The 13116-nt window shown below is 35.9% G+C and overlaps 2 protein-coding genes across 3 annotated transcripts; one reads left to right on the plus strand and one right to left on the minus strand.

The window, feature by feature from the left end:
- Nucleotides 1–3694: 3694 nt before the first annotated feature.
- LOC111801157 (WUSCHEL-related homeobox 12-like) lies at nucleotides 3695–5751 on the plus strand. 2 transcript variants are annotated; one of them, XM_087126001.1, is made up of 3 exons: nucleotides 3695–4274; nucleotides 4628–4767; nucleotides 5495–5751. In XM_087126001.1, exons 1-3 carry the CDS (start codon nucleotides 3773–3775, stop codon nucleotides 5510–5512), a joined length of 660 nt encoding a protein of 219 aa, XP_086982127.1. In that variant the 5' UTR covers nucleotides 3695–3772; the 3' UTR covers nucleotides 5513–5751. The 2 variants fall into 2 exon arrangements, with proteins under 2 accessions (XP_086982127.1, XP_023540920.2); XM_023685152.2 differs by having other exon boundaries at nucleotides 3697–4274; nucleotides 4592–4767.
- A 2823-nt stretch (nucleotides 5752–8574) lies between these two features.
- Nucleotides 8575–10074, minus strand: LOC111800605 (uncharacterized). Its single transcript, XM_087126000.1, has 3 exons — nucleotides 9530–10074; nucleotides 9116–9454; nucleotides 8575–9033 (listed from the first exon to the last, which is right to left on the minus strand). Exons 1-3 carry the CDS (start codon nucleotides 9840–9842, stop codon nucleotides 8798–8800), a joined length of 888 nt encoding a protein of 295 aa, XP_086982126.1. The 5' UTR covers nucleotides 9843–10074; the 3' UTR covers nucleotides 8575–8797.
- Nucleotides 10075–13116: the final 3042 nt, after the last annotated feature.

A 13116-nucleotide genomic window follows, 5' to 3' on the forward strand; every position in this document is an offset into this window, starting at 1 on the left:
AATTCAAAGTATGAACTCGTTAGGCAGGGTTTTGTGGTATACTATGTTAAGTTGACTTCCAATTTTACTTCAAAGTCATGCTTAAAAGAACTGTTTAGAGAGACAGTTGACAAATCTCTTTACAGATAAGGCTCATAATATTAATAGTAAATTCGATTGAAAAGGACTGAAAAGTTATTTTTATTCCATATTATATTAATCACATTAAATTATCTCTTCAACTTAAAAAAAAAATTAGTATCCCAACGACGAGGAAGACCACTATTGTTGGTCAAAATTGATTTACATGGTCTGTTTCTCTCGACATGATCTGTACACCATATGAAATCTCCATGTTCATCTATCCTTACACTAACTTGCTATTTAACAACATTTTCGGCTCAAGTATACCCCTAATTGATATTGTCCGTTTTAGTATATAACGTATCGTCATCAGCCTCACGATTTTAAAACGTGTCTACTAAGGAGAGATTTTCATACTCTTATAAGAAATGTTTTGTTCCCTTCTCCAACCGATATATGACCTCACGATCCACCTCCTAGTAGACGCGTGGTTGGAGAGACGAACGAAGCATTTCTTATAAGGATGTGGAAACCTCTTTACAGTAGACACGTTTTAAAATCAACCGTGAGCCTGACAGAGATACTTAAGGAAAGCAGACAATATCTACTAGCCGTGGGTTTTCCCAGCATCTCCTGACACATAATCTCATTACTTACTTTTAGCTTCGACGAGTGCAAACTATCCTCACAAACCAGCACGAGTCATTCCAACATGTTTTGTCCTCACTTACATGCATCTTACGAAAATTTTCAAGAGATCACCCATCATAAAAGGAAAGTGCACCTTGTTCGTATGTGCAGTGATTTTCAATTCTTTCAAGTATTTCTTAGTCATCATCCTATCTTTAAGATCGCTCGTATGGTCTTAGTCATATACTCGTTCTTTACTCGGATGTCATAATATGTTTCACCTTTCGAGTTAGAGAGGCGTAAGAAGAAGGAGGGAAAGGGAAGAAGACAAGAGGGGCATTGCAGCCTAAAAAACAAACAATGAAACACAGATGGCAGAGAACCGCGGGTGAGGAACAGAGTCGGTTCAGGTTGTTCTACTCCTTCAATTAAATAAATGAAGAAAAGTATGTATGTGTTTGTGTGTGTGTGTTCGAGTTCTAAGCCACTTCGTGGTTTTTAATATTAAAAAGTTGAGGCGTTCTGTGTGTGTTTTTGTTTGTTGCTATAATTTTAATACACAAAGCACTGCCTCTGATACCCATACGTCTCTTCTCTAACGTCATTGCTATTAAATTATTGCACCCTTTCTTACTTCCTTTCACTGTCTCGCCTTTCCATGCATGCTTTCACATCCACCAAACCCTACCTCACTTTTTCCTACCATTCAAGTTCATCGCTAGAAGATATTGTCTATTGTGACTCGTTACGTATGACCGTTAGTCAAATAATTTTAAAACGTGCCTGCTAAAAAAAAGTTTTCACACCTTTATAAGAAATGCTTTGTTTCTCTTTTCAACCAACGTGTGATCTCACACTTCATTTTTATTATTATCATAGTTTGTTTTTTCTTTCGTTTTTTTACTTCTCTTTTTCATGTTAGGTCTTAGAGTTAATATTCAAAGCGAGTAAACAAGTGCATGAATAAATTGAAACGTTTAAGCGGGCACGTGGAGCTAAGAAATGTAAAGAAGTTTTAAATGTAGAGAGAGATGATTCAAGAAACAAAATGATTAAGCCTATGGTAGCAATAATGAATGTTCTGAATGAAATCTCTCTGCTTTCTACAACTAAATCTCTCTTATTTTGTAAGAAATCTTTAACAAACTACCAATTGTTCTCTACTTTTACCTTCAAAATTGATTATTTTAAGAACTTTTGATTGTAGGGAAAAGGGTCAAAAAAAAAAAAAAAATGTGTGAATATGCTATCTACACGGACGAGTGGCACGATCGAAGTCCCACGATTGGAGTATTGTGTGATGTAGCAAAAACGAGAGGAAGAAAGAATTCGAGATGAGCCTGTATAGTATTGAGTCGTTGGTCAGGTAAAGGTTGATAGAGCCTCATGTAGATCATCAGGTCCGGCAATTAAGGTGAGTGATGTTGCAACCAAATGTTGGATTGTGGTGGAGTTATGGCAAATGGAAGAGGTTGGACATGGTGTACGAAAGATGAATTGACAATTCAATCTTACTTTACCTTCTGAGATATATCATTCATATCCAAAAGTGGGGAAAAAACTGAAGAATGTTGTCCCTTCCAATTACCATGGATACTCTTTGTCCTCCCTACGAGTATCAATAACGAAATGACAAAGAGAAGTACACAAATCGTTTGGACCTATAATGAACAAGGTACATAATCGTCGAACAAGTTCATACTCAAACTTCGATGATTCGACTTTTCTTTCCAACGAATCTTTTGACTTTTGTAACCAATATATGTAAGATTAAATGTATTATCAGGAATTGAAGCTGCAAATCGATTGGATTCGATTCAAACAAGTTAATGATTTATGTGATGTCCCACATTGGTTGGGGAGGAGAACAAACCACCATTTATAAGGGAGTGGAAACTTTCCCCTGGCAGACGCGTTTTAAAGCCTTGAGGGGAAGCCCGAAAGAGAGTCCAAAAAGGACAATATCTGCTAGCGGTAGATGTGGGTCGTTACAATTTAGAAGGTAGGAAGAGGTTTGTTGATTCTTAATGATATTACCCACTTGAAGTTAATAGAGGGTGGCTAGCTTAGGGTAGACAAATAATCCAGCTACTACTGCCTTTATCAACCACCAAAGGGATTATGTTTATTGACTTAGCTTTCCTGTTCCCTGTCGTTTATCAACTCCATAATATATATATACTTTATTATTATCCGTTTAAATTCGATTTAGTAGATACTATTTCTGACTTATATAATCTATAATCGGTAACTCTACATACATCACTTTCGTGTACTTTGAGTTCTTAGACATGCATCACTTTTCATGCCGTCAAATCTTATAAAGAAAAATGAAACATATTTCAATATTTTATGAACGTTATAAACATACATATGCATGGAGTTCCACATACGAAATATCGGGTTAATGACATGATGCAGCATATAAGAACTCTACAAGCTATAAACCCCGTTTCAAAATCCTTCGCAAAACCAACCACGAAGCTCTCTAGAAAAAGAGGATTAAGCACCAAACATGAATAGAATCATCGACCACGAGTCCATCGGCAACAATCGCACAAGTCTAAGGATCGAATTAGAGTCACTACACCTATTGTTGTTCGTCGTTCATGTCGAGGTAATTAAACAGAAAAAAAAAGAAGATAATTACGAAATCTTTCGGTTCATCTTTTTAAACTCGAGACGAAAATAACTGAGTAATTGATAGAGAAAAGAATATATAATTAATTAAAAAGAGAGGGGTTGGAGTGTGAAAAGACAATTTTATCATGGAAGGAATCCAATATTAATTGTTAAAATCAAGAATATTGTTGGGAAGTATAAGTGCATAGATTATAGTTTTGGTGAACAGCAAGGGCAATTATTAATTTTACCAATATTCACCTTCCCTCCATAAATATCTATTCCAATCCCAATCCCTATCCCTATCCCTATCCATATATATATTTCCTCATCTCTAGGTTTTTAAGCGCAGAACTGGAAGAACAAACACAACATTTTTATACTCCAACAAAAAAAGAAAAAAGAAAAAAAAAAAAAAAAGAATTTTTATTTTTATTTTTATTTTTCGTGTTTTGTAATGGAAAATCACGGCGATGACCCAAACAGTCAAAATCTCAGCTCCGACAGGGCGGAGCCGGTGAGATCACGGTGGACGCCGAAGCCGGAGCAGATTCTGATTTTGGAGTCCATTTTCAACAGTGGAATGGTTAATCCACCCAAGGATGAGACCGTTAGAATTAGAAAGCTGCTTGAGAAATTTGGCTCTGTCGGAGATGCCAATGTTTTCTACTGGTTTCAAAACCGCCGCTCTCGGTCTCGCCGCCGCCAACGCCAGCTGCAGGCAGCTGCAACCCACCAAGGTGGCAGTGCAATTCATTACGAAACTGGTTGTGGCGGTGGCAGTGTCATGAATTTTGCTCCTTCCTCTTCTTACCTTGGAGAAGGAGGCTCCTCCTCCTCCGGCGGCGGCGGCGGTTTTTCGATGACCGATCACATGGGTATCTCTGAAATTGATCAGCCGATGGTTGTAACCCCCTCGTTTTGCCCTTCAGCAACCTCGAATTTAGAGTTCCAATCAGGTATGGCTATGCATGTTTCTTCAAACCCTTGTTTTATTTCACCAAAATATCCAAAAAAAACACCAAAAAAAGGGTTTTTGATGAAGACCCAATAATCAAAATGGATGGAATATAGTAAATTTAGCAACTTTTTTTGATTCAGCTTTTTGAAGAGAGTTCCAATGAATTGTTGTCCTTTTGATGATGATGTGACAGTTCTTTCTTGAGCTGCAATTTTTGAACACTAATAGCATAAAAAAACGTCTGTTTTGAATATTATTTGAATTGATTCACGGGTTTGAGCATTAAATTTTGTGTAAAAATGTTTGATTTTGAAGGTTATATTATAATATTCATAAATGGAGTTCCGACAGAAGTGCCAAAAGGAGCGGTGGACATGAAGGCAATGTTTGGGGATGACACAGTGTTGGTTCACTCCTCAGGACTCCCAGTTCTTACCAATGAATTTGGAATATCACTGCACAGTTTGCAGCATGGTGAAACCTACTTTCTGGTAATTATTCTCTCTCTTTCTCTGTTTTTGAGCCTCTTAAACTTTCTATCTTCCTTCTATAATTCAAACAAACACATAATCTAAGACAATTTGCGTTGAAATTAGTACTAATCTCTTGGATTAACTCATGGAATTAGCTTAGGAGGGTTTTGGTGGAATGGTTAGTAAGTTAATTAAGATGTGTGTTCCTTTAGATTAGTGCTAGAGAGTTTGATGATGAACATAAACATTTGATTACTCTTAAAAAATGAACAAAGCACGCCATAATTTGATGTAAATTTATGCCAATCAACCCAAATAATGCCCTAAATTTAGGACTAAATGTATTAATTCACTAGGAATCTTCTCCTATAGACAATATAAAATGATATCACTTTAAATTTTCAATTCATTGAAATAGATTTAACATTTCATAAATAAAACGGATAGACGATTAATCCTAATCTTTCATAGATCTAACTCAATTTAAAGATTGTGTCATAACCCATCATTTTGTTTAGCTCAACAATTTTGAAGGCAAGAAATCGAACCTTCAACTTCCTTGTGAAGTGTATAATCATCTTAGTTATGTGGTTGAAATGACATGTCATATGATCATCATAGTAGCTGTTCTTTAATTTGTATGCCAAATTCAATGGACGAACAAATCACAAAACACAAAAACAAAGGGTGATGATGATGATGATATTAAGGTTAAGATTAATTGTGTGGAATCTTGGTCGCGCAGGTTTCAAGGCCGACATGAGTTAGGAAAGAAACCAGCTGCAGCAGCAACAACAACAGCGCCTACCAACAAGAAAATTAAAAACAGCTCTCAGATTTTCAAATGATTCGTCTTTTTTTGTAAGCTTTTTAGTGTTTGGTTTGGTTTGATTTCTTGTTTTTTTAATGTTCTCCGGGAAATTGGATCTAAAAGAACATAACTTTATGATAAAGCTTTATAGCTACCATACCCATTTCGTTATTTATATACATAAATATGTCTCTCTCTTTTGGTTGCTATGCTTTATGTTATGGGACACCATTCCTTCCCTTCTTTCAAAACCCTAAAACAACTCTTTTCATGTAAGGAATGGTACCAAGCTTATGCCTACTTTCTTAGTTTTCGGCATGCAAAAGCTTTTACCTCCGAATTAAAATTTATAACGTATAACGATTAACTGTTATTTGGTCAACTCAATTCTACTGTTACACGTAGATAAAGTGTTTATTTTAGAAAGATTATTCAATTGTTGTAACTATCGTGAGTCATTGTCATTAAATGCATAATCAATGTGAACTTAGCTCAAAGGTTTGAATTTCGAGCTTAAAATAAAAACATTGGTTCACCTATTTCTGTGCTCTAGGATCACTCCAGGCCCGGTTAGCCATCAACTTTGTTGCCCTATATGACTATGGCACAATATGAAGAGAAAAGACTAGCCTCATGAACATTGTCTCTCAAAACGATGATGAAACGTTCAATATTCTTGACTTTAGTGTCGACTAAATTGGCCTTCCCTTAAATTGTGACCAAAGGACTAGCCCATTATTAGTATCAATGAACTTCTCCAAGAACTCCGACAACAAGATGTGCATCATCGTCTACTACGCATCTCACCTTTTGGTCTTCAGGGCAATTCTAGTATATTATTGGGTGCCTAGATAACCAGCAAAAGGGCAAGTGTCCCACACATTCAAATCCTTTCGATACCTCCCTCCAAGTGTTATGCTCCCAATATCCAAAGCTAACTATTGCATAGACGAGGGTCTACAGTGGGTATCCCACCATGGTTTCGAGTTCAAGACATGACTATAAACTATTTGTTCAAAGAAAAACGTAAAAATCTTCATATTTGTAGATCGAGAAAACATCGTTTACTTTAAATTAAAGTTGATATGAACATAGTTTTGGTTTTAGAAAAGAAAAATCTAATACCAATAAAAATGTTGTGATTCAGTCATACATCATGAATCTTCCTCTTTTCAATATTGAGACAATCATCCAAATGCTTCCATCTTTCTATGAACTATATATTTCATCCATCCATCTCTATTAGTGTTTATGATGTAATTAAAAAAAGAGTATCCACTCATACATAAAAAAACAATATAAACATCATATCATATTATTAAATTGGAATATTTCGATTAAAGAGAGAGAATATAAATAATGTTGGAAGTTGATGAAAAACTGCATGGCAATGGATTAGGGAAGCTTCAAAAAACGATGCAACCACCTTGGACTTTGCCTACCGACAAATACAACCATTCTCTATCTGACGGATGTTTGTTCATGATGTTTTTTTTTTTTTTTTTTTTTTTTTTTTTTTTTTTTTTTTTATAGATTTTCTCTTTTTTTACTGTTTTGGTTAAACCTCTCTCTAATTCACCACTCAAACAATCTCGAACGAACTATTATTTGTAAGAGTGTGGAAATCTCTCCCTATCATTTGTGTTTTAAAACTGTGAAATTGACGATGATGAGTAACGGGCCAAAGTAAATAATGTCTGCTGGTGGTGGGCTTGAGCTGTTACAAATCGAGCGGTGTGTTAACGAGAATACTGACTTTGTTTAAGGAGGTGATTTGGAATAATTCCAACAAAAATACTCAATTTTTTAAAATCTATTTATTAATTTCTAAATTAGTTTATATGATTTTGGACTTTGTTGGGCATGGGCCTTGAAAGCATTTGTGGGCTTTAGATGCGTTAATGGGCTGGTTTTGGGCTTTGAAGTGTCTAAGAGACTAAATATTGGCCCATGACCACGTTCTTATCCCTTTCATGGGCTCCCATTTTCACCTAAATCAGACTGCAAATCACTAAGCCAACTGCGAACCGAACTGGACCATTTCTTCCTCGCGCAACCTCATGCTCCCAAGAACCCTAGTTTCATTTTTTGCATGGCTGAAATCAGGTGAACGACAATGCTACCCAACCGTCACCTACATCCAATGGTGTAGTGGTCCTCGCCTGACGAAACGTCAAACTTGATCACAATCTACCCCCTTCGGGACCAGTTGTTTACTTCTCCAATTGATGTGAGACACCCCAATCCACTTTCTTCGGAGGCCCGCGTCCTTGCTGGCACACCATCTCGTGTCTAACCCTCTTCGAGGCTTAGCCTCCTGGTTGGCACATCGCCGGATATGTAACCCTGATATCAATAGTTGAAAGACAGGAATTTGGGTAAATGGTAGTAATTCAACACAATGCCTTGCTTAGGACAAGAGTGAATTCTCAATGATAACAACTCGACTTTCTAAAACCCTAGTGTGAGGTCTCACATCGGTTGGAGAGAGGAAACACGTTTTAAAACCGTGAGGTTGATGGCAATACGTAACATGCCAAAACGGACAATATAAACTAGTAGTGGGCTTAGGCTATTACACTTGGACTAATCCGAGCTCGTTACCCTATGCATACTTTTATCACTTAAAGCGAAAAATGAAAACATACACCGTGAGAAACTCATACATTCTCATAGAAAACAAACAAACAAAACTTTGTACCATCAAGAGATTATGCCTACTATCTAAAATGAAACTAAGGAGAGTGGGTAAGTTTTCAAAGTTTAGCTCGGATCAACCAGGGTGGCGTCGACTAACCCTAATCCATTGCTATAACTCACGACACTCGACTTTCAAAAGAAGTAGATAGCTCTCGTTAGCTATTACCCCTTGATATGATATCGGCCTAACCTTTAGGAGAAACTCTCCATTCGACTTAAAGATCGAAAGTTCAAATTGTGGCACGTGTTAAAACAAATGGAGAAACACTTGAACGGTCAGGTGGGTACAATAATTTCATCTATTTGTGAACATTAATTGCAGACGCATAAGTAGAAGCTCTTCATCTACAAAAAAAACCCCTAATCTCTTTAACAACCCATTTCCAAAGGAAAAGCATTTTTTAATATCTTTTTGGCTTTCTCTCATCATTCTCTGCCATGCCTCACTGTACATTGTAGAGAGAAACAACGGAGATTGTTTTGTTTACATTTAGACTCTGCTTTTCATAAAGAGAACAGAGAAACAGAGGAGTAAAGTTACGAAGCTCCAACTCCAAGGAAATCAATGAACTGCATTTTCATATGGTGGCCGCCGTTCCCATTCATGGTGTCCCGGCCGGATGCTAAGGAGAGGTTCGTCGAGATCTCTGACTCCGCCCCTGAAACTTCCGAGTTCGACCCCGACGACTGCTCCGCCGCCATCACCTCCTCTGTTTTTTCCCAGCACCCGATCTTCCCCACACCCGCCGCCACTCCTTTCCTGCTGCACCATCCTACAATCCACGAAATATTCAAACTTCAAATCTCAAATCTGAGCTTAAAAACAATATAAAAATCATCACTTTATGAACTTACTAGGGGCAGGGGCAGAGGCAGAGGCAGAGGCAGAGGCAGGGGATTCATCGACGGTGCTGGAGATGGTGGATTCACTGGACACATTATGTTTATGGAAGGCTTTCCGGGAGGATCTTCTGTAAAGATTGGAGTATTGTCGACGTTTTCTAGCCATGATCACGTGCCAATGATTCTTAACAGCATTATCAGTTCTACCAGGAAACAAACGAGCGATCATGGCCCATTTGTTGCCGTACAATCTATGTGCTGTTAAGAGCCTCTCTTCTTCTTCCTCGTTGAAGGCCTTTCTGTTTATCCTTGGATCCAACTGGTTGAACCATCTCAATCTACAGCTTTTCCCTTCACACCCACAAAAAAAAGTCATAATCTTTGAAGAAAATACTCAAAACCTCAACAAAATTCCCTCGAACATACCTGATCTACCACGGAGATTCTCGGCGATCAAGTTCCAATTTTGGGGGCCATAATGGGCGACAAGCTCTTTGAGCTTAGCATCCTCCGCCGGTCTCCAATGGCCTCTAGCACAAAGCTTAGTGCGGCGGCGGGCACCGTTAGTTTTGCCATCTTCTTCTTGTTTCTCTCTGTCCTCGCAATTTGATCTGCCGCTGTCACCGCCGTGGGACGGCGGTGAGAGATCGAGAGAGGCAGGAGGAGGGGGCGGCATCAAGGCGACATTTTGAAACACCCCATGAGTTTGAAAGGCATCGTTGAAGCATTGAAGGTTCATTATAGAAAGGAAATGGAATCAGAAGAAGAAGAAGAAGAATGAGTGGTGGGTGGGTTAGATGTGAGTGTTTGTTGGGCAATATTTATGTCAAGTGTTGGCGAGAGAGAGAGAGAGAAAGAAGCACTCGTGTGAAGAAAGCAGGGAGAGGACACAAATGCTTTGATTACTCCAAGCTTGGTACTGCCATGGCTTGGGTTGGGGCTTAGCTTTTTCTTGGGGTTTGTGGAAAGAAAAAAACCAGACTCTTTGTCTCTTTCCTCTCTTTTTAACTCTTCTTTCTTTTCCATTTTAAGGACAACATATAACACATCAACAACAACATTACACTACTCCCTCACACCCTACAAATAGAGTGCATTACCCTATCAACTCGACTAACTCAAAAATAAAATCCGATCCAAGCCCTTTCGATTTAACAAGACTCGGTTATAGAATAGTCTTTTGATTAATTTTTCCGTTCTTTCAAACTTTCTGACCCTTTGGGTTGGTTAGTCTTGCTATTGCTATGGTTGGTTTAGGGTGCTCTTTGTGACCCTTTGGGTCGGTCAGTCTTGCTATTGCTATGGTTGGTTTAGGGTGCTATTTGTGACCCTTTGGGTTGGTCAGTCTTGTTATTGTTATTGCTATTGTTGATTTAGGGTGCTCTTTGTGACCCTTTGGATTGGTTGGTCTTGCTATTGCTATGCTTGGTTTAGGGTGCTCTTTTAGCCCGTACTCACACTCCAGAATCTTCATGGGACTCAGCTCTTAGTTAGTACTCCCTTGATTTTGGGTGAACCCTAACCATTTACTCTTTTGGTCTAACCCTAAAAATAGATTTAACTTTTTTGGTCCATCAACCTAATTAACTCGACCAACTTAAAAATGGAATTCACAATCTAATCTAACGAATCTAAAATATTTGACTTCAATATTTAGATGTAAGCCGTTAATATAATAGAGAAATAAATATAAATTTTTAAAACAATAAAATTAATAAAAAAAAAAATGAGCACTGTGACTCAACTTGAAAATAAATAGAGCAGTAGGAGAATAACATGTGACTTAAAAAAAAAAATATATTAAGACAGAGTCCTTTTTGATTGATTGACCAAATTGTACACTCAGCCATACATTTATGTCTCTGTAATTTGTTTCCTTTATCACAACCCAACCTACCTCCTTAATCAACATTTACTATCCACCTTTACATACACACATGCATACACATACACATATACATATACACACACGGTTCGATGGTTGCATGGTTTAGGGTTTCAAACTTTGAGCATGGCTCGGGTTTTGAATTTTCTTTTATTGCTTAATTTATAAAACGAATTTAAAATTAGTATTTTTAATTAAAAAGATTTTTCAAAGTTCTTTTTGACTATATAATAAATAAGAAAAGTAGTTCCGTTATTATATTCATGCTAAAAACAATTTAAAAAATGGCAAGAAAAAGTAAATTAGGAGAAAATTTTAAAGTTACCAGAAAAAATTTGTCATGCAATTCCAATAAAAACATTATAAAATATTTAATGAAACATTACCATATTTTAACTAATTAAACTACGCCGAATTTATCATAAGATAATTTAATTATTTTTTTTAAAGAATAATATACATTATTATTATTATTATTGTTATTTATGGGTTTTGTTGGAATTGATGTGTTTGGGGAAGGGGACATTGATGTTTCCATTGTAGAGGTGAAAAGATATCCAAAGTCCAATGGCATGCACATGATGACCTACAATCAAATGTATCTTCAAAACCACACATGTTTTTATAACATTTGGTATTTCTAACGCTTTTTTCATTTAAGGTAACATCCCGAACAAAAACATAAACTTTTTGTGAGATCCCACGTTGGTCGCTCGGAAAAAAAAAAATTGTCCGTTTTAAAATCGTGAGGCTGACGACAATACGTAACGGACCAAAGCGGATAAATTCTACTAACGGAGGACCTCTTTTGAAATCTATTTTTGAAAATTAAGTTTAAAAAAATTATTTTTTTATTATTTTCTTTAAAAAAAATCGTTATTAAACCATATAAAGATGTCCTTAATATATAACATAAAATATAAAATATTGAAATACCTTTAAACAAATAAACCTTTTTAATAAAAAAATCATTTTCAACATAATGCGGCAATGGTAAAATTGATCACGAAACTTATGTAAAAGGAAAAATAAATAAATAAATAATAATAAAAAGAGAAAATGCGAAAAAAAAAAACCAAGTGCTTGACTGGTTTTCACAAACCATTCATTGTATTTAACTACCTTTTTTTTTTCTTACTAACTTAAAATAAATAAAATAAAATAAAGAATTTCCTCTCAATTTCTTTCTTTATTTGATTATTTGATTATTAATTTAATCCAAAAAGGATATTTTCCCTTAATTTTCTGTCATTTGATATATAATTCTAAAAAGGGTGTCAAAGAAAATAAAGAAGGTGAAAGTGAAAGTGAAAAGGAAGGGTAAAAATAAATAAATAAATAAAGAAGGATATAGAAGTCGATTTGGAGTTGATTACTCAAATCCCAATAGCATAAAGAAAGAGCTGGTGAATTCAGTGAGTCAGGTATTTACCATCCATCTTACCCACTTTTACCACAGTTAACTTTTTTAGTAAATTCTTTTGATGAGACCTGACATGTCATGTGCATGTGGTAAGTTTTTAGGTAGAGCATAATATTATATTTTGGATAAAAAAAAAAAAAAAAAAAAAGAAAAATTGAACGGTTGAAAATGTGATATTAATAAATAATTAAAATTTAATAATTATCTTCAATTTTAAAATTATCTATTTTAAATTGAATTGGAATATTTTAAAAGAATTTGTGTCGGCCGTAATTATTTTGATCAAATTATAATAAATTAATTAGTTAAATGAAACCCGATAATTAGTTTAATTTTCTCTCTCATACTTTTCTCTTTGGACGGACAGTGGGATTCGTTTTTATTTATAGTAAAGAATAATAATTGGGTTTTCAGAATCCGATCCACGTGTCCCTTCACACGTGCGGGATCCATTCGTGGCTACGATTTTGAAATGTGGGCCCCATCTCATGAAAATGCAGGGCCCATCTGACGTCACACTGATTCTTCACTACCTTTGCAATCTCTCTCTCTCTCATAATAATAATAATAATTATTATTATTATTATTATTATATTTGTGTTTTTGTGTTTTTTTTTTCCACGAACTCATAATTAATTTTCTTGACTTAATTTCTCTTTTTTAAATGCGGGAAGAACACGTAAAAGTTTGAAATTCTAACTCTAC

The sequence above is a fragment of the Cucurbita pepo genome, chromosome 8 (assembly GCF_057944985.1).
Source record: "Cucurbita pepo subsp. pepo isolate OVF chromosome 8, ASM5794498v1, whole genome shotgun sequence".
NCBI classification, from domain to species: domain Eukaryota; kingdom Viridiplantae; phylum Streptophyta; class Magnoliopsida; order Cucurbitales; family Cucurbitaceae; genus Cucurbita; species Cucurbita pepo.

Bases quoted from the DNA above. Each gene is read 5' to 3' on its own strand.
- LOC111801157 (XM_023685152.2), top strand. From the start codon at position 3,773: ATGGAAAATCACGGCGATGACCCAAACAGTCAAAATCTCAGCTCCGAC. The intron at 4,275-4,591 runs GTATGGCTATGC...TTGATTTTGAAG, and splicing joins GAATTTAGAGTTCCAATCAG to GTTATATTATAATATTCATA.
- LOC111800605 (XM_087126000.1), bottom strand. From the start codon at position 9,842: ATGAACCTTCAATGCTTCAACGATGCCTTTCAAACTCATGGGGTGTTT. The intron at 9,455-9,529 runs GTATGTTCGAGG...GTGGGTGTGAAG, and splicing joins GAATCTCCGTGGTAGATCAG to GGAAAAGCTGTAGATTGAGA. The intron at 9,034-9,115 runs GTAAGTTCATAA...CGTGGATTGTAG, and splicing joins TGCCTCTGCCCCTGCCCCTA to GATGGTGCAGCAGGAAAGGA.